Source organism: Emydura macquarii, unplaced genomic scaffold (assembly GCF_026122565.2).
Source record: "Emydura macquarii macquarii isolate MOO-44397 ecotype Brisbane River unplaced genomic scaffold, CSIRO-AGI_Emac_v2 contig_1451, whole genome shotgun sequence".
Lineage (NCBI taxonomy): Eukaryota > Metazoa > Chordata > Testudines > Chelidae > Emydura > Emydura macquarii.
The window spans coordinates 631,777-653,634 of NW_027131588.1; the positions used below are offsets into that span (position 1 = coordinate 631,777).

At 41.1% G+C, this 21,858-nt stretch overlaps 1 protein-coding gene across 7 annotated transcripts in view; it reads left to right on the forward strand.

The window, feature by feature from the left end:
* Positions 1 to 21,858, forward strand: part of KDM4C (lysine demethylase 4C) — a 463,532-nt gene that overhangs the window by 287,760 nt on the left and 153,914 nt on the right. For 2 of the 7 annotated variants that reach the window (XR_010920739.1, XM_067553082.1), the window contains one exon: positions 6,587 to 6,654. The exons of 4 other annotated variants lie outside the window; for them this stretch is intronic. Coding sequence is in view for 1 of the 3 variants with exons in the window: in XM_067553082.1 (XP_067409183.1) it covers positions 6,587 to 6,648 (62 nt within the window). In the remaining 2 variants the exon portion in view is untranslated. Of the gene's footprint in view, positions 1 to 6,586; positions 6,655 to 10,122; positions 10,181 to 21,858 lie in introns of those variants that run through there. One more of the 7 variants, XR_010920740.1, reaches the window with a different exon arrangement.

The window sequence follows — 21,858 nt, forward strand, 5'->3', positions numbered from 1 at the left end:
GAGTGCTGTTTCTGGTCCCAGGAAACAAGCACTGACTAGTGGTATCGCATCATTATGAAGGTCTGGGACGATGAGCAGTGGCTGCAGAACTTTCAGATGCAAAAGGCCACTGTAATGGATTCGCACCACTCACAGCTGTACTGGCGCCTCCTGCTGATTGTCTGGGGATTAGCTTCAAGCTGACGCCCACGTCCTCGGTCTGCGCATCGTCTCTCTGCCTCCCAGTTTGCCTGTGGCCCTTCCTGCAGGGATTCAGATATACAGTGTCTTCTTCGTGACTCGGCCTTCCAGCAAAGCCACAATCCGTGTTCCCCCCTTCTGGGGGAGGTTTGGCTCCTCAAGAGTCCAGCCACTTTCCCAGTGGTCACTGCAGTTTCTCAATCCCACCACTTATTCTGTGGCACCTGCAGTCACTTGTTCCGCCACTTCCCCAGTGGCGAATGGGGGCAGGGAAGGGAGGGACCTGAGCCTGCCCAGTACTCCTGATCCTGGCCCAGGGACCCTGTGGATCGCAGCCTTCTGCTGCGCCTTGAACTTCTTTCCCTGCTGCTGTCTCCCTGGGCCCTAGCATCTTCTCTGCCTGTCCTCAGGGTCTGCTACCACCCACTCCTAGCAGTAACACTGTCTCAGGTACTGCAAGCCTCTCAGCCTGCGAGAGACACAGCCTTCTCTCTTTGAGCTCCAGGCAGTGATAGCTCTGCTCTGCCCTATAGCTCCTTTTATATGGGCCTGCTGGTCTTTGATTGGCTGTTCCTCCCAGTCCCTCGCCTATTGGCTGCCTCCCATGCAGCCTCCCTAGAGCTGCTTTAATCCCTTAAGTGCCAGTGTGGGTCAGATACCCCATCGCAGCCCCTTTCCTGGAACTTTGCACAGAGCTGTCCCCAGCCCTGAAGCGCAGAAATGCTAACTTGAGACCTGCACTGACAGTGGAGAAGTGAGTGGCCATCACTCTGTGGAAGCTAGCAACGCCAGACTGCTACTGGTAGGTTGGGAATCAATTCCGAGTCAGTTAATCCACCATGGGGAGCTGCTGTGATACAAGCATGCAGGGTCATTAGCAGACTTCTGCTAAGAAGGGCAGTGAATTTGGGAAACGTGCAGGACATAGTGTATGGGTTTGCCACAATGGAGTTCCCTAACTGTGGTGGGGTATAGATGGCATACACATTCCTATCTTAGCACCAGACCATCTTGCCACAGAGTACATAAACCAAAAAGGATACTTTTCCATGATATTGCAAGCACTGGTGGATCATTGGGAGTGTTTCACCAACATCAATGTAGGGTGGTCTGGAAAGGTGCATGACATGCACATCTTTAGGAACTCAGGTCTGCTCAGAAAGATGCAAGTGAGGACTTTTTTCCAGACCAAAAAATAACTATTGATGATGTTGAAATGCCAGTAGTGGTTCTGGGAGATCCAGCCTACCATGAAGTCGTACACTGGACATCTGGACAGTGATAAGGAGCAGTTCAATAATAGGCTGAGCAAGTGCAGAATGGTGGTGAAATGTATCTTTGAACATTTAAATGCTCTCTGGCGCAGTTTGCTTACTAAGTTAGACTTCAGTGAAAGCAATATCCCCATAGTTATCTCTGCCTGCTGTGTGCTCCATAATGTCTGCGAGACAAAAGGAGAGAAGTTTCAGCTAGGTTGGGTCATGGAGACAGATTGGCTGGCCACAGACTTTGGGCAGCCAGATACCAGCGCAATGCTGAGAGCCCAATGAGGAGCTCTGCACCTCAGGAAGGCTTTGAAAAGCCATTTTTTAAATGAGTGCCACTTATCTGTGCTTTGCCTTCCCATACCATCCCCTCCCCTGCTGCATTGTCACAGCACCTGCCCTTCCTCACCACCAGCATGAATTTAATAAATAAAGAGTACTTAATTACAAAGAAGTTGACTTTTGTTGCACATATGTAACAGTAGAGGGAAAAGAAAATAATTTAACTGTTATCAACCATTGTCGTGGAAGTGAGAAGGGGAGGAAACAAATGCTGTTTGTCTGTGCAAGCACCAAAACTTGCAGATTGAAAGTTCTTAAATGGCTGTCTTTATTTCCTATTCCCCTCTGCCTGTGTTGAGTGGAGCACATACTGCACCCTGCCCAACCTCCTCTTGGAATGCTTAGCGGTGGGGACTTGGGAAGAGGGCACTTGTTGCTGGCAGTTATGCAGAGGCTGCAGAGGGAGTCTATCCTGCCAGTGCTGTTCCTGAAGCTCAACAAAACACCTCAACATGTCTGATTGGTCCCTCATTATCCACAGCATCTTGTCCTGCATTGTATGCTTGTGTTCCTGTGCTGCTCTACATGTCCATGTCCAATTTTTTTGGACAATGAAATCCTCCAGGCTCTGAGCTCTGCGTCAGCTGCCCTGGAGGCGTTCATTATCTCGTTGAATATGTGTCATCCCAAGTTCTCTTTTTCCACCTTCTAATCTGTGACAGTCTCTCTTTAGGAGTGGAGGATGTGCTGAAGGCACACAAAGCACAAGGCAACCATTGTTAGTGCATACCATGATTGAAATGCAATGTTGTAATGTAAAAATCACTCCTCTTATTATTCTCAAGTGGACGGTAGCCCAGAATCACAATCATTACTTCTTCCATGGGTCTGTGTGGTGTGGCAGCCTGGTGAGTAAGGGGCTCATGCCTCCAGTTTTTGGAAATCTCTAGAGCACAGAATGTGTCTGGGACATTTCCCCTTTTCCCCTAGGAACATGACCAGGGAACATCATTTACCCTCCCAAAATTCAGTTTTTGAAGGAGGCTGCCCTAGAAGAGATGAGGGATGGGGGGAATCAGGCAGGAGAAAACACATTAACACCCAATCCCTGATCCCTGCCAGCTAGAACAACCTCATGTTAGGGAAACTTTGGTTGAAGGAGCCATAAACTGGCCTGGGAGTGGGATCACATGCACTGTTGTTTTCGGGAACAGCAGGTGTATTGTAAACTTGCGCCGTCCCCCCTAGGTGACCCTATGTGATATTAGTCTCCTGAGGGTGACACAGGCGGAAAGGGAGCAGTTACTCCAGTCCTCTGGGTACATACCCAGTCCTTATGCTGCTATGCTGTGTTCTGCAATGAACCCAGAGAATTTAATAATGAAGTGGTGTAGCAAAGTGTCGTATCATGGTGGAAGAGATAAGGCTGCCCTCCCAAGAAACCTTCTGCAAAGGATTGCAGAGTACCTCCATTAAAATTTTCTGGAGATATCCATGGAGGATTCTCAGGTCATCCCTGTGCATATAAACATTCTTTTCCAGGAGCAACCCTCTGCATAGTTGCAGCTCCTATTGTGAAGCCTACTCCACTAAACCTTAATTTTTTTTTTCGTATTAAACAGAACACATCTGAGGATGTATACACAACACTGTGACTGAAATTCCATACTCAGTAGAGGTGTCTTCCCCTGGCATTTTGGTCAGCCAAGATGCTGTCCTGAGTCCAGCTGGGCTGCTCCGGAGTTAAAAATAGCCCCTGGCTCTCAGGGAGAAGGGATACCCCACTTGCCTGCTGCCCATTCTCCTCCTCCTCTTCTCCCGGGTCCACAGTCTCATCATTGATGGCCCTGGAATCAGATTCCACCGAGGTATTGCTGCTGTGTCTGGGGACAATGGTGGGGTTGCTGCCGAGAATCCCATGCAGCTCATTGTGGAAGCGGCATGTCTTTGGTGACAAACCAGAACGACTTGTCTTTTGGTATGCCTGCCTGTGTTCTTTGATTTTAACATGGCACTACTGTGTGTCCCTGTTGTGCCCCTTCTCCAACATACCCCGTGATATCTTTTTGTGGATATCACCGTTTCTTCTGCTGGATCAGAGCTGTGCCTGAACAAACTCTTCTCCCCATAGACTGATGAGATCCAACACCTCAGATCTACTCCTGGCTGGAGCATGTTTGGGGTGTTCAGTCACCATGATCAGTTGTGCTTGTGATTTCTCTCCATGCTGACCAAACAGGAAATGGGAATCAAAGCTACTTAGTATGCCAGTTGCGCTCATGTGTTTTTCTACAAGTTACTTTTGCTTTCCTTAACTGTTGTAAGCAATGTAGTGTGTGTGTAAAGATATTATACGTGGCTTGAACCTTGTGGCACGGTCAAATTCAGTTTTTCCATTCAAGAGCATCAAGCAGTATTTTGCATCCTTTCAGGTGATGTAGCTTATGTAATTTGAGAACAGTTTAGATCTGACACTCATACAATGTGTGAGGACCTCTGTTTAAAAATTATTTATAGAAAAAGGCAAAAAAAAAAATACTAGCTCCATATTGCTGAATAGAGAATAGAGGCCTTAGTTTTTATCCCTTCAAAATTTCCCTCTCAGCTACTGTAGAGTCATCCATACCCAGTTCCTGTAGCTGTCTTTATGGTACTTTTGATTTGAACGACTTACCAGACATGAATTTATCATTGTAGTCTCCTGGGTATGGTTTTAGGATTGACATGCAAACATGCTAATAAGGTATATCACAATTATTAAAAACAGTATTTGCTTCAGATTTTCAAGCACCAGCTAATTAACAGTTGTTAAAACAAAAACCACAAAAACAAAAAAAAACCCTATCCTTGTCCCATTCTTTGGACAAAACATTCATATTAGGGGAAAATACTTCAGAAAAAGTGCACAGCAATTCTGTTGAGTTGCTTGGTTGCATTTTTCTAGATAGGAATTTGGAATGTATATTGTCTTTTAACGTATAATAGTTATTTTTAAACAGCATATTTTGATGATAGACTTTAAAAAATAGCTAGTTAAGGGGGATTGAAAACAGCAATGTACTTTATTTTAAACAGTTGAATTAACATAGTCAAATTAACATAACACTTCTTTATTTCAATCATTCACCTCCATTACAACAATAATTTTTGGGACAACAAACAGAAATGACAAACTCACAATAGAAACTGCTTGCTTGCTTTGCATCAATGTGGCTAGTATTCTTCTGCCATCATGTTTCCATCAGGCTTTTTCTGCCTTCTTTTTGGCGTTCATTTAGGTGACCACTCTTAGAGGAGCTGGGACTGGTAAATCCAGTTCACTGCTTAGCTTGCTGACATTCATGGGCTTGGATTTCAGTAGTGCTGAGTGTTCCAACTCCAATGACATCAATGTGGGTGCTGAGCACCTCTAAAATATGAGGTCTGATGGTTTCAGGCAGTGGTGCCAGCTGCTGATTAAATGATGCTACATTTATTTTAGTTTATAAAAAGTTATTACCCTCAAGTGTAGTTTTTTAAGTATAACTCCAGCAAATACATGAATTGGTCTGTTAAATTCATGTCTATGAAACACTTTGTAAAGGAATGCAGAAGGTTGGATCACTGAAGGCATAACTTGCACAGCCTTTGTCTATGAACAATGGAAGGCCTAGCTTCAGACATAAGCTGCAACTGTACAGGAAGCTAAAAAAAACCGCTCTGCACCTATTTTTGTTCTTTTTGGATAGTATAAATTTAACAGGGCTGGCATGTCTCTTCCAATGTTATGCTTTCAGTCAGCCTCAGCTAACTATCACTGAATTGCATGTGGCAATTATAATTGTTTCCTTGTCTGTTAGTCTCCCATGTCTTTTTAAGCCTAAAATCTCTCAGTTGTTTCTTCTTCTTTAGGTCTGAAAATATCTGAACAGATCTATAATATTTGATCTGGGCCTCAAATTCATCAAATGCAGTACTTCAATTAGCTGTTAAGCATCTTTCTTAAAATTAGTGACTGCTAATACATAATGGTTATAAATGATCCATATCTCTGTAATGTTTGCATACCCTGAGGGAATAGACTGAGTGGATTTCAGACAGTATTACAGTAATTTACAAAAAAGGCTTTATTAATTTTATAATTCATCTGATAAAGTAATTAAATATGTGGTGGATTGGGATGAAGTCACTCTTTTTAAATGAGAGATTATAGTGTTTGTGGCTGATGATGGCTCTTTAGCCTTGACTAGAGCTAAAATAAAGTATAAAAAATGAGGATCGCTACCTTAGCATGAATTATTCTTGCCATAACCTGGCCAGATGGCACAACCTGTCAGTGAGTCTGAAGGATTCCGTTGTCTCCATTCTGTCATTTGCAGCAGTCTGTCAGCCTTCCAACATCCCATTTCCATTCTCACAGAAGCAGCAGCCTAACAGCAGGTCATGTGTCTCCTGGTTTTTAGCTCTTCTCCCATTTCTCCCTTTCAGAGGAAAATTATCCCTCTGGTGAAATATGTTGTGTGTGTGTGTGTGTATTGGGGGCGAGCGTGAATTGGCACCAGAATGATGGCAGCTAGCTACCGGGCACCTGTGGCCCTCTTGTTGTGAGAAGGGTTTAGCAACCATTTGGAATCGTGGGTATTTCTAACCGTCTGAAGGTCCCCCTTCCACCCCTGCCCTCCCCTCTCTCTCAAGATTGTGGTGATCTTATATGCTAGGTTTCCAGGCTTGGTCAAGATGGCGTGCTTGTACTTTGATATCACTCTCATCTCTCTCTGCTCCTTCCAATTGTCTGGTTTACTGAGATTGTTCTTTTCAGTTTCACTTCTCATCATGCACCAATTGCAGGCCAGCAGCCACCTAATTCCTATTTTCTGTAGGCAGCAACTCAACAGAGACTACGGACTTTATGGACAGAGCTTGCACACGGGCTGGAGAATGAATGAACCATTAAAGGGAAGAGAAATATTTGCCCCTCCTCATATTTAAGGGACCTGAATCACAGACACAAAGGCAATGCCAGTTTCACATATAATTAGTAGGAGTACAAGAGTTCTGTACAAGGATGCCAATTTTTTCAGTTGCCTCCTCCTGCCAGGAGGCTCAGCTGCTTGCTATGCTTCACCATCATCCTGCCATTCCTCTTCCCAATCACATGGTCTCTCACTTTCCTCAAATCCTGCTTGTGGCATAGGAATGCTGCACCTCAGTGACACAGCTTGTCCTCTCATCTCTCTCTGTGAATCCAGTCAGCAGCATTTCTTGCTCTTCCTGATACACCCGCTGGAGAACAGTGGTTAGATGAGCATTGATCATGGGGAACATCTGTTTGTTAACCAGAACAAGAATACCGCCATTGGGGCAGAGGTTTTTCTGAACACGTACTTGAACATTGATTGTCAAATATCAGAGTTGGTAATAGCAACTGTTATTGTGTGCAAAACACTTTATGCTCTATAGCATCTCTGTTGGGATGTAAATCTATCCTATACTTATGTGCAATAGCCAAGATTAGTTTGGCTTGTGTCATATGAGAGAGCTACCCCAAGAAAGACTACTCCTGTTGCAGCATATGCTAATCTCCCTGTTTCTGAGCAATTGCTGCTTTTACTGTCCAAAATGCTGCTGCAGCGCTACCTGCCGTTAGTATTAATTCAGTCTCATCTAAGCTATTCTGCCTAGGCCTTTATACAGCACTCATTTGCTGTGGTATCTGAGTCTTCCTTGAATCCGTTGAGTCATGGATCTGATCCAGATAGGGACATTTCCTCAACCTTTTTTTAGGTTGCACTTATATCCAGGTGTGTTATAATAGGGGCGAACTATCTGAAGTGTTCAGAAACCATAATGTGAGCTCTGAAATCAGGCTTGGTTTACTCTGAAAACACCTATTGATACCGATTTAGCCGTTCCTCTTGATGTTTCTAGTTTGCAACTGTTATATTTTCTTGCACTGTTCCATCTGGACTCTGTTGTTGCCAGATGATTTCTTATAATTCTAATCTTTTGGGGTTGGCCAGTCTGCAGTCTTTTCAAGTATTCAGGGAGATGAATGATCTTTTAGCAAGGAAATGTTAGTATAATCACAGGAATATTCTCATAACTACATCATTAGTATAATTGTAGCCTGGGTGCTACATAGCCTGTTAGCATCTGTGGTCTGAAACCCAACTGTCACACTCTATCTTTACTTTTGCTGGGTAGATTCCTTGGGGTTGCATAAATTTCCAGTTTGTTTAATTTTTGAAGAGCTCTTTGAGACTGCTGGATGATCATCTGCATGGGACATGAGAATTTTAGGTTCCCAGTGGATTGTGATGCATGGAATTCAGTTCTTTCTCCATTAATAGCAACCTAAAATGAACTAAAGCTTAAAATCATGCAAGGGATGTATGCCAGCTCTAGTGATACTCGGTGATGTGCTTCTTTCAAGTATTGTCAGAAATACAAAATAGCTCAGGCTAAATGGCACACTGAGTTAATGAACTGGGTTGTTTCTCTAAACTTTTAAGTGAAATTAGTGCTCATAAAAGGAGCTGGATGCAGTCCTAGGGTGCATCTGGTAAGGTATTTCCAGTAGAGAAAGGAAAATGTTAGTACCATTATACAAGACACTGGTGAGACCTTATCTGGAATACTGTGTGCAGTTCTGGTCTGAAAGAAAGATTAATTCAAACTGGAATGGGTGCAGAGAAAGGCTATTAGGATGATCAGAGAAATGGAAAACCTACCTTATGAGAAGAGACTCAAAGAGCTTGGCTTGTTTAGCCTAACCAAAAGAAGTCTGAGGTGAGATATGATTGCTCTCTATGAATACATCAGAGGCATAAATACCAGGGAGGGAGAGGAATTATTTAAGTTAAGTGCCAATGTTGACACAAGAATAAATGCATATAAACTGGCCACCAATAAGTTTAGGCTTGAAATTAGACAAAGGTTTCTAACCATCAGAGGAGTGAAGTTCTGGAGCAGTCTTCTGAGGGGGAATATTGGAGGCAAAAACCTATCTGGCTTCAAGACCGAGCTTCATAAGTTTATGGAGGGGATGGTGATGAGACTGCCTACAATGGCATGTAGCCGATCTGTGACTGCTAGTAGCAAATATCTCCAGTGATCAGTGATGGGATGCTAGATGAGGAGGACTCTTGAGTTACTACAGAGAATTCTTTCCCAGATGTTTGGCTGGTGGGTTTTGCCTACATGCTCAAGACCTAACTGATCACCATATTTGGGGTCAGAAAGGAATTTTCTCCTGAGTCAGATTGATAGACACCCTGGGGGTTTCTCGCCATCCTCTACAGCATGGGGACACGGGTCACTTTCAGGTTTAAACAAGTGTAAATGGTGGATTCTCAGTAACTTGAAGTATTTTAATCACGATTTGAATGATTTTAGTAACTCAGAGGTTATGAGTTTATTGGGTGGGTGAGGGTCTGTGGCTGCAATGTGCAGGAGGTCAGACTAGATTTTCACGATGGTCCCTTCTGGCCTTAAAGTCTGAGTCTATGGGTCTAAGAAGCTGTGCTGCACGGGAATCACAGGTGTACTTGTGGTGGAAACTGAGAGAGGTATCAGCAGACTTATGTGAGAAAGCTTACCTGAACTTTGGTGTGTTTTTTTTAATTGTCTAGTATTAATAGTTGTTTACTACCATAATTCCTGAGTTCATGTGTCATTTTTAAAAGAGGCAGTGAATGCTGGATGTGTGGTTTATTTTGTTTTTACTACTGCAAATATTACCTCTGATTTCATTATGACTTGGGGCATTTTCTCCAATAAGTTCTCTGCAGCATAAGGGTTATCTTAGGTATTTTTAGGGGTTCCATTATTGTCACACTTGTTGTTTGATGAGTTTCTTTTCATCCTCCATGTCCTTGCAGAATTGTTTGTACACATTTCAATGTACATTATTTTTTTAAAAGAAAGTCTGTTTCTCTGTATGTCTGTCTCTCCCTTGTTATGCTTATTTTGATGGCATTAATACCTAAAGGAAGAATAGCAATGAAGAACAGAAGGGACTGGGGAATCAAAACCAGAAAGTGCTGCTTTCACTGCCAGATTTGAAAAATAAGTGCAGCAGTGCAGTCTGAACTGCATGTCACACTTCAAGAGTTAATAATTTTTGCATAATGATCCCTAGTCTTATGTTCAGTGCAGGCTTATTAGCTTGTGGTAATATACTTTTATATTGAATGCAGTCGTATTTCTATTCATTTAAACAATAAAAATGCAAATTCAGCTGAAATAATAAGTAGATTAACTGAAGATGCTTATTGGTTGGTCCCAGAGATTGTTTTCCTGTGTTATTTGGGCATAAAGTATTAGAATCTTTTTTTGACTAAATTTCTCATTGTATTGAATGGTATCATAATAGTTTACAGTTTGAGTTAGTATGTTTTTTCTGTATTGTTTCTAGCATTTTCAATAGCATTCAGGGGTCCAAACGTGAATGAATATGGAAGGGAAAAAAGGCTATTGTGACTGGAAAGAGCAGCTTGGACAAGAGTTGGATTTAATCAGGGAAAAATTGTTGTTTTATAGTTATAGTATTCTTTATATAATATTGCAATATAAATCAAAGATTTTTTGCTTTTTATATTTGGTCACAACAGCATGTGAAATGTACTGAACAGCAGCTGGTATTCAAGTCTTATAAGATATATTCAGTAATGTCATAAGCAGGGTAAGCAAGTTGAATGGAAGGAAATATGATATGTGAAAATGCAGCTATAGATTGTCTGACCATGAAACCTAAATTGCAAAATTCTAGTTCAAAGTTCCTACTCCTTGTTTGGTCTATGAAAGGACCACTTAACTCTGCTTTTCCATGCATTACTTTAGGGGGGGAGAGGAAGCCATTAACCCTTTGACACAGGCTGATCTATTTTTGCCACCTTTAGCATTCATGTATTTTGTATTAGCATATTGTATAGCAGAATGGTAGGATCTTGGTTTTAAACAACTGATTGTGACATTTTGTTTTTGTTTTTCTATTCTGTGGTTCATGAGAACTCAAATATAGGGCAGGTATTTTCCACACTTCTTCATGCTGCTTTGACACTATATTTAAACACCACAATACTAGCTATGTACCATTGAGCTATATAGTTGCAACTATAGCTATATATCAAGCTAGGAGGAAAATGTACTGCCCATTGTTATGTAGTTTAAAGTTTCTCTTATACATTTAACTTAATTTTTAAAGGACTAATAAAAAAAATAGCCTAGCCCTTATATGGCACATTTCATCATGTGAACTCAAAGCTGGGTAAAAATCCAGTGATTTGGAGTACCAAGGCAGAGAGAGCACAAGGCCAAGTTTTCCAAAATTTGGTCAATCTTTGAGACCTACAGGCTGATCTTCAGAGATGATAAGACATGATAATTCTGATTGAAGTCATTTGGGAGCTGTGGGGGCTCAACTCCTTCCCAGTGTAGACCCTGTGTCTTAAGTTGGGCACCCAAAAATTAGTGATCATTTTGCAAGGTTTTGGCAGAAGTGGCTAGTCCCAATGTCACCCACTGATTCAGTAGCAAATTTGGGAGTAGAACTCAGGTGTTCTGACTCCCCATGTGGTGCCCTGGTTGCCAGAATATGCTAGCTTTTTGTGTTCATTAGAACTCATTAACTTCTAATAAAACCTGTTTTGTTGCAGTTTTCATAGATCCTTTGAAAATCTGTGGAGAGGAGATGTATTTTGTGTCCTAAAACAATGATACAGAACCATAGTCTCAGATATACAGTCATGTGCAAATTCCCTATTCTTCAAAATAAGCCAAAATGAAAATGGCATTCCTGCTGTATTAGCACAGTTTCTCAGAAGCCTTCCCATGAGTAGCTACCGAGTCACTAGGCAAACTGGATATGAAGTTTGCCAAGGAGCCAGATGCCTCCTCTGTAAGATTATCTTCCACAGACAAGCTTCTGGTTTTGTAATTACAGTCCAAAGACAAAATGGAAAATGTATGACTTACTTTTATGAAGGATTAGTTCACTGGATATGGATACACAATATTCCACAGCATATGATAGTTATAAGGTATCTTAGCAATTTATTGTTTTTAAATTGAAGAATGAGTTTGTTGAATTATCATTATCTTTGTCTGCCAAAATCTGTAACTGCTGTATAAACCATCTGCACTGTAAGACACAATTATAAAACTCACATTATTGTATCAAAATGTTCTCTTAGTTAAGTATCGTTCTGTTTGTGATACCTTCTCTGATAATGCGCAGAAGGTTAAACTCTACAAGTTGAACCTTGAAAAAAGTTGAGTGCATTTGCAGTCCAGTAATACTTGTACAGTATTAATGAAGCATTTAAGAGATACAGGTTCTAGTGATCTATGCAAGGGACTGGGAGCCTGAAACTTCTGAGTTACAGTCCCAACTCAGCCCTGAGCTCATCCTGTGAATATGGGCAAGTCAGTTGAATCTCTCTGCTTCGGTTTTCAGAATAAAATGATAGTATGATGATAAAATGATGGTAGTAATTAGTTATCCAAGGCCCTGATTCATCAAAGCACTTAAGCACATTATTAACTGTAAGCATATGAGTACTGCTAGCCCTTAAAATTAAATATGTACTTTACCCAACATTGGTTATGCAGAGATTGATTATTTACTGAAAACAGATTCACTGCTGTGGTTCAGATGCTTTGTGATGCTCTGGGGATGGAAAGCAGCCATAAACTCAGTTTCCTAGGCTTAGAATTGCTTTTCATCACTGCAATGGCACAAAGCAGCTGCAGTATATTGGTGAATTTGGTCTGTAATGTTTTTAAAGCACTTTTAAGGCTAAAATAATGCTATATAAATATTATTTATTTTATTGGGTAGTACATTAGACAGTTTGATCAGTGAGAATACATTTTAATTTTTAGAGTAAATAGGATATACACTGTAACAGCTAAGCCCGTCATATCTCAGAGTTCCCTTTTATTGCTAGGTGAGAAATACTAGGTTTAGACGAGGTTTCCCTATTCTCCACTTTTGCTAAGCCTCCGTTTGTACATTTGTGGACATAGATTGGACAAACTTTGTAGAGCGGCTTAGAAAATCATCATAATTAGAATGTTCATTAATATGTAACATTTCTTGAAAGCAGAAAAACATTTGAAAAAACAAACAAACCCTAGATATTATCTAAATAGATTTTACCTACTGAGGTTACACTAAAAATATAAGCCTTGTCCGCTATCTCCAGTAGATTGGTAATTGAGTTCTTTCCATAGTGCATTGTGTATGTTTATTACTTTGTTTTTGTGCCTAGATCTTCAGATATCTTAATTTAAGAAATAAATTGAGAAACTTAAGAAATAAAAAGTAAATATGTAAATGAAATCTCGCTTATTTCCCTGTGTATGGCGTAGTTCATGTATCTCATTGAAACATAAAGGGCCAGATTTATCATTTCTATACACCAGTTTTACACCATGAAGTCACTTTGGTGTAATGGAATAAGGAGTCAGGCCTCAGACCATAGTATCTTCTTTGTATGTATGTGTAGTATATGTACATACAAAATATATTACACATTAAGTATTTTAGTAGTCCAGTTTATGCTCCTTTACACTTACGCAACCCTATTAAAGTCATAGGCTTGTCTGTATGAAGATCTAGTGTGTGGCAAGCTACTAAACTACTTTCATCTGCTCGTGTTTCAAATGGGAATAGTTCAAAGAGCACTGCAGAACTTTTAGTGCCAAGTAGCAGGGTCCACACAGCCAGTCAGTGGGCAGCAGGCTAGTGTACAGTAGATTTCCATCCCAGCTTGCCGCGGTCTAGCTCTTTATATAGAGAAGCACTAAGATGCAATTTTGAAGTAGCAAAAGGTTACAGAAGTGTATGAGGAGTTCAAGGAGCAGCTGGTAATTAGTAAGTGGAGGGCATTACCTCTGTGAATTAAAGCTTTTACAAATATGAACAAATCAGCCTGTTTTAGCTTGCTAACCTGTCCTGCTTTTTTTTTTTTGCAGTGTCTGCTGAATTTTTCTTAAATGTTTATTTGGGCATTTATTAATTTCTTTTGTTTTAATTCTCTTCTCCTTTGGGTTAAATATAGTGGATGGTCTTAAAAATGTGTGCTAGTTTGAAATAGTCCAGTTTCCAGGGGCAGTCCACAGTATAAAGACAAAGGATATCCCTGGAATTGTTAGAATGTTTTTAAAAGATGGAAATTGTAAAGTGTGCCTACAGTTCCATGTTTTTGGTTAACAGTTACAGCAAATATGAGGGAATACACGGATACATTGCCTTGCACTGTAAACCACTGAGTGTTTAGGCACGCATTTGGATTGTGGGCGCCTCAGTGCACAGGTATCCATCCTGAGACATCTTGGGCCTGATTTTCAGAAGCAGTGATTCAACTCCAGTTGAAGTCAGTGGGAGGTGCAGGTACCTAGTACTACTGAACGTCAGGAAATTGATGGGTTGCATACCCAGATTTAGTGAACATTTCTGAAAATTTTGCCTTAACTTTTTGGGCCCAGTCCTGTATTCCTTGTGTATCCAAAACTGTACAAGTGTTCGGGGTTCAAAGAAGCATGATTGGTCCCTAAATCGGTGTATATTTAGCTGGGATTTTTGCCATTCATGTTATGAAATAGAAATAAGTTTTTTGTAATCAGAGTATTAAGCACAGTAAAACTGAGGTTTAGAGTGTCAACATATTTTACTCCTGTTAAATTGGTCTGTAACATAAGAGGTATGTGGCCCATTTGTGCACTCTTTGAGCCCTCAGCTCTCTTTCTGGGAGTTTCTGGGTATTGTTCCGACAGGTAAATGATCCCCCAGAGTCAATAATGAATCGATTGGAAATAAATGAGTTTAATTATAAACACAGGAGTAATATAGGTTTAACTAGTTATAAAAGGACATAAAAACAATTAAGCACAAAACAAACTGATATAAGAAAGTATTAAACAGGCAACTATAAAGACCTAAACTAATATTAAGCAGACAGTGGTTCCCTGTCCAGGAATCAAACCCTGGTCTCCCACATGGCAGACAGGACACTTACCACTATGCTACACAGACAACTAGTTGCTGGTAGGAAACAGAAAGGGGTTACACAAACAGTTAACTGAAAAGCACAGAGGCAGAAGCAGTTAACTACATGAGGGAATGCTTTCAAATAGAAATTTCACAGACAATGAGTTAATCACAGGGCACAGAAAGGGGGGGTGGGGTCACACCGGCAGTTAACTGCAAGGGGCAAACGGGGTTTAAAACAGAGAATGAAAGAGAGAGAGGGTTAGCAATGGGGGGGGCAGCTTCTGCTTTCAGGGCAGGTTTAAACAGAGACTGAAAGAGAGAGGGTTAGCAATGGGGGGGGGGGGCAGCTTCTGCTTTCAGAGCAGGTTTAAAACAGAAACTAAAAGAGAGAGAGGGTTGGCAATGGGGGGGGGGGGGGGGGGGCTTCTGCTTTCAGAGCAGGTTTAAAACAGAAACTAAAAGAGAGAGAGGGTTAGGATCTCACCAGTCCCAGCCGGAAGACTTGCAACATGACACCCTGAAGCAAAAACAGCAACACGGAGCAGGCTTACAGGTTCAGGCTCAGAGTCCAGAGTGGGAGAGGGGAAAAACAGGGCAGCTGGTGGGTCTAGCAGACGGTGAGTTCTCTCTCTGGAGCCTGGGGCATGCCCCGGCTTTATACTAATGGCTTCAGGTGGCCAACGTTACTCCTGATTGGAGGGGAGACATTTGAATCAGGGCAAACCTTTGGCTGGGAGATGAGCTGACCGTTAGGGTGGCTGTGCTTTCAGTCAGGTAGACAGCTGCTCCCAGTCACCTGGTCAGTTTCAGGAGGAGCAAGGAAATTGCCTAATAAGGTCAGTTTCAGCAGGAGTGAGCTAATGGCCTAATGAGGTCAGGTCGAGGTTTTACTGATGCACCAGGTGGGTAGGTGGGGGCGAGAGGTGGACATATTAGGTACTGCGTTGCAACAGGTATATAAGGGATATAGTTCTGAAGTCAAGCCACATAGGGTTTAATTAATTTACCCTTATCTAAATAAACGTTAAAATGATGTAAAATTGTTCTTTACTAATTGTTTTTGTCATGTAAGCAAAAGTCTAGTTATATATATACTCTTAAATTTCATATTTAAAATATTTTGACAAACTGGTAAGACTAATGTTTGTGATATTTTACTAATGTTTATAAATGCATCTAGTTAGCTTCACTTCTAATCTAAAACTAATTTGCTCCAGTAGCTCTTTGGTTTAGACTTTAATACTCTGATTCAATTTGTCTCTCTTCATGTACAACTTTTATGAGAACTGTGGAACTTAATTCATACTTCAGCAATCAGACTTACTCACCAAATAAATTACACAGACTTTACAGAACTGTTATTATGAGATATTCATAAAATTAACATTTTTATCTTATGCTGTAAACCTATTGCTTTCTTCACTGAGAAAATGGAACAATTTCTGAAATCTAGTTTGCAGAAATAATACAGGAATAATGAAGTTTCAAAGTTGCAAAGTTTTTCTAGCCAAGTGAATTGATTTTTTTTTTTAATTCCTTTCAGGACATTTGAAACAATATATAATGCCTCCCAGGGCTGACATGCTCAAGCACCTGAAAAATAACAGATGCTGCTATGCTTTTCATAGCAGAGAATGGTGCTGTACACAGCCAGAAACATCAGTGGAACATAACCCCAAGCAGCAAAATCATTGTTGAGTTTGGCAAAAGAAAATTGTACTGTATTAAAGTCTATGGCTTTTCACATCTGCTAGGTTAGATCAGCAAGTACTGGCAGCAACCCATTCCGCAAATGGCCCAAATGTTTTCCTTCTGAGAATTTCACTTTCACTTAGTAAGCAAAATTTGTTCAAAGTAGATAATATTGAATGTTGGAATAAGTTTACCACAAACTTTTAAACCAAAAACACTTGTGAAAACAAGATTTGCTTTTATTCATGTATTATTCACTTATTATTTGGACTGAACAGTAACAGTATGTTGTTTCTTTTAAAAGAGGTTCCATTGTCTTAAAAGTTGTTCTTGTCCTTATTTTTCTATTTCGTCTAGGTAGTTAGGGGAAAAAAAAATCCTGAGACAAGTAAGATGATAAAGCAGCAAGAGTGTATTTACATAAATCAAAGTTGGTGCATCATTAATTCAATTATATACATTAATTTATCCCATATGAGGTTCAGTTTCTGGTTTAAGAGTGTATTAGCTAGCAAATGTATGGTGTTTTGTCATCGTAACTGCTAATATGTTATCAGTACCACTAAGTCTGAACTCCTATACAATAGGATGTATACTTTGGCAATATTTATTAGTTTATATTAAATGATTAATTATTTCATGGAGTGTTAATACTTCTGTTTTGGAAACAAATTGTACATGCCATGCTTCCCTGGGAAACAAAATACTTAACCTTACCATACTCTGTACCAGTCTCCAGGCAGCACAGATAATGAGATGTCACTTACAGCAACATAAAAGTGCCTCAGAATATTGGGAATCCAGTTCTCTGGCTGGCTAGTGGGGTATAATGAAGGATTTATTAAATGAATAAAAGATTCATTAATAAAGAAAAATCTCCTTTAATGCCCACGTAATCCAATTAATAAACTTTTGGAAGATAATGGTCCATTCACTGTACTGTTTCGTGGGGAAATGTTGTGCAATATACAGCCAGAAATGTAGGTGGAATTACAAGAAGCATACCGTGTACAGTTGAAAGCACAAACAAACAAAAAGACCAGCTGCTCAGAGACAGAAAATGTACTTCCTAATATACTCAGCTGTTAAGCTCACAAGTAGCATTAAAAAACTGTACTGGCCAGAAATAGTACTCCATTAATACTTATATGATATCAATTTATCATCTAAGCATTTCACAATCATGTTAAATCTGGAACTAATACTGTTAGTATTGTAGTTTTTCTTTTGCTAAGACTAGTTGAATACAAGTACCAAACATATCATAACTTCTCCATTACAATGCAGTAAGGGAGCCTCCAGCATTCCTGTATGAACTCCAGCTTTTAAGGTTTAAAATTCCAACAGGAAATTTCTCGCTGATTTGGAATGTAATTCTCAATTTAAGAGCACATTTTCTTTCCTCAAATATAAGGCAACCATTTCAGACATCTGGTATGTAGTCACTTTCAGACCACTTAATATGTGTTTCGTATAAATATCTCATATGCAGACTAGAACAGCGCCTTGAGAGCTACACAATTACTCCACTGAACACACAGCAAGGGTCAAATTCTCAACCAGGTGTCAAACTAGGTTCTTAAGTTATGCACACACATTTTGAGCATTTGTTTATACAAAACCTAAATTTGTGTGTATAAACAGGAACTTAAACTTGCAAATTAGGACAGCTCTCCAATTAACATATGAAATGTACATCCTACGAGGAAGGCCTGCCAAGAGATTGCAGACCAGTGAGGTTAAGGCACAGCAGTTCCCAAAAAAAGGCTGAACTTTCTTGCCCACTAGACCTCTTAGGAGACTCAGAGCTGACACATTAAGGCTAACTGCCTCCAGAATAGTAACCTACGTGCCCCCCAATAGTAGGCCCTCAGTCTGAATGACTGAATGAGAGGGTTGCCTCTTAGCTGAAGACAAGATTTCTGCTCCTGATTTCTTCCTCAGTCTCTCTGAGAAAACCTGGATCTGAGTTTGTGCCACCTGCATCTCCTATAGGACCCTTTGGAGCCCTGTTTTCTTGGAGGGCTGTGATCTCCTGCCCATTTCAAGCTATGTCCCAGCTGGTAGGAGTCTGTTCTGAATTTATCCATCTGAGTGAAATGCCTCTGACAGGTTGTCAGTGTGCAAGGCTAGAGCCCTTTTGGTGATTTCTTTAGTAGGAAAGTCTTCTGTATTGTAACTTCATTTCCTTCAGTTGGTAGCCTCTTTCATCGAGGCAGCTTTGGACCTACCTAACTCTGCTTTGAAGTTCTCACCTCGGTATTCTGTTGCTCCAAATTCAGTAAAGCTTTGTTCATTAGAATACCTGCCTCTCAAACACTTCAGCATTCTGTCAGGTATCCTGACACCTGTTTGGCCCTGGTCAGTTTCCAGTAGTACCTGTCATACTTATCCCTGCCCATATTTGGCAGCATATATAGTGTATGTGCTGCAGGCAGATCTCAGTGCATAAAGAGTTCTGTGAATAACTAGGGGAGCTGGTATTCATCTGGGGTTCTGGGAATTGTTGAGAGTGGGGGTCTATTTCTCCAGCAGACTGTGAAGAAAAAGAGGTTCCACAGCTGCAGGAACCACCTCAGCCCATGTTCACCAGCATGGCATGAGGTTTGTGAATACACTGCACCTTGAACTCGTAGCTCAGTTCAAGCTGGCTGAATTTCAAAACTCTTTTCCTCTTTTTTTCTCTCCCTGAGATAAGAGAAACTATGAGACTTCAAATGATCTATTTCATACTTATTTCCTGTGATTAAAACTTTTGAGTTCACTGAGTAAACCAAATCTTGTGAGAGATGCACAGCACTAATAATACTCCTTATTCATTCTGTAGGGACATTCTGAGCTTAATTAATGTGTGTAAAGGCTTTTGAGATCCATGAATGAAAGACTGTTATATAAGTGGCTGTTTTTATGGCACTTGGAAAGCATAAAAAGAAAGGTGCTAGCTTGATATGAGAGTACTCTGCGCCTGCTCCAAACAGTCATATTTTCAAATTGACTGTGATGCTAGTGTAAAATGTTCAGTTTGTAGAAATACTATGATGTTTACTTTTGTTCAGTTAATTTCCTGGCTGTGCTTGTTCAGTGCTAGCTGACTTCTTTTAGGTGTTGTCTACATGCAAACTTGCACTGGTTTTTAACTAAAGGTTTGTTTTAAAAAGAGTTTAGTTAAACTGGTGCAAGTTTGTGTGTAGACACTCTTCTTTTGGTTTAACTTAATTTTTAATTGCACCTCTTGAATTAGTAATTCAAGTATTCTGGCAACTAGTTACAGTACTTAATCTTCACTTACCTTAGTGACAGCTCATGGAAATTAAAAAAAACAAACAAAACCTTTTTCAATTAAACCTTGAGTATCTGAACCTTTGATAACTGCAACTCTTGCTTATTGGAAGGTCAGATTCATTAGCCCAAGATTTAACTTCACATAACCTCTTTATGTACTGCAGTCATAGAATCATAGAATATTAGAGTTGGAAGGGACCTCAGGAGGTCATCTAGTCCAACACCCCGCTCAAAACAGGACTAACTTCAGCTATATCATCCCAGCCAGGGCTTTGTCAAGCCTCAGCTTAAAAACCTCTAAGGATGGAGATTCCACCACCTCCCTAGGTAACCCATTCCAGTGCTTCACCACCCTCCTAGTAAAAAACTTTTTCCTAATGTCCAACCTAGACCTCCCGCCCTGCAACTTGAGATCGTTGCTCCTTGTTCTGTCATCTGCCACCACCGAGAACAGCCTACCCCCATCCTCCCTGGAACCCCCTTTCAGGTAGTTAAAGGCCGCTATCAAATCCCCCCTCATTCTTCTCTTTTGCAGACTAAACAAGCCGAGTTCCCTCAGCCTCTCCTCATAAGTCCTGTGCTCCAGCCCCCTCATCATTTTTGTTGCCCTCCGCTGTACTCTCTCCAACTTGTCCACATCCTTTTTGTAGTGGGGGGCCCAAAACTGGACACAATATTCTAAATGCGGCCTCACCAATGCCGAATAGAGGGGAATAATCACTTCCCGCGTCTTGCTGGCAATGCCCCTCCTAATGCAGCCCAATATGCTATTAGCCTTCTTGACAACCAGGGCACACTGCTGACTCATATCCAGCTTCTTATCCACTGTTACCCCCAGGTCCTTTTCTGCAGAACTGCTGCCTAGCTCGTCGGTCCCCAGTCTATAGCTGTGCATGGGATTCTTCCTTCCTAAGTGGAGAACTCTGCACTTATCTTTGTTGAACCTCATTAGATTTCTTTTGGCCCAATCCTCCAGTTTGTTTAGGTCCTTCTGTATCCTATCCCTACCTTCCAGGGTATCTACCACTCCCCCAGTTTAGTGTCATCCGCAAACTTGCTGAGGGTGCAATCTACCCCATCCTCCAGATCATTAATAAATATGTTGAACAAAACCGGCCCCAGGACCGACCCCTGTGGAACTCCGCTTGTGACCGGTTGCCAGCTAGACACGGAGCCATTGATCATTACTTGTTGAGCCCTATGCTCTAGCCAGTTCTCTATCCATTTTATAGTCCATTCATCCAACCCATAATTCTTTAACTTGCTGATAAGAATACTGTGTGAGACAGTATCAAAAGCTTTGCTAAAGTCAAGGTATATCACATCCACCGCCTTCCCTACATCCACAGAGCCAGTCACCTCATCATAGAAAGCAATCAGGTTGGTCAGGCATGACTTTCCCTTGGTGAATCCGTGTTGACTGTTCCTGATCACCTTCCTCTCTTCCAAGTGCCTTAAAATGGATTCCTTAAGGACCTGCTCCATGATTTTTCCAGGGATGGAAGTGAGGCTGACCGGTCTGTAGTTCCGTGGCTCCTCTTTCCTCCCTTTTTTGAAGATGGGCACTATATTTGCTTTTTTCCATTCATCAGGGACCTCCCCCTGTTGCCACGAGCTTTCAAAGATAATAGCCAATGGCTCTGAAATCACCTCAGCCAACTCCCTCAGCACCCTCGGGTGCATTGCATCCGGCCCCATGGACTTGTGTACGTCCAGTCCTTCTAAATAGTCTTGGACCTGTTTCTTAAGCACTGCGGGATGTTCGCCTCTTTCCCATTCTGTGCCACCCAGTACAGTAATCTGGGAGCTGATCTTGTCTGTGAAGACAGAGGCAAAAAAGGCATTGAGTACCTCAGCTTTCTCCACATCTTCTGTCACTAGGTTGCCTCCCTCATTCTCTAAGGGGCCCACACTTTCCCTAATCTTCCTCTTGTTGGCAACATGCCTGTAGAAACCCTTCTTGTTCCCCTTCACGTCCCTTGCCAGCTGCAACTCCAATTGTGCTTTGGCCTTCCTGATTTCATTCCTGCATGTTCGAGCAGTGTTTTTATAATCCTCCCTAGTCATCTGACCAAGCTTCCACTTCTTGTAAGCTTCTTTTTTGCGTTTAAGTTCGCCAAAGACTTTTTTTTAAGCCAAGCTGGATGCCTACCATATTTGCTATTCTTTCTGCACATCGGG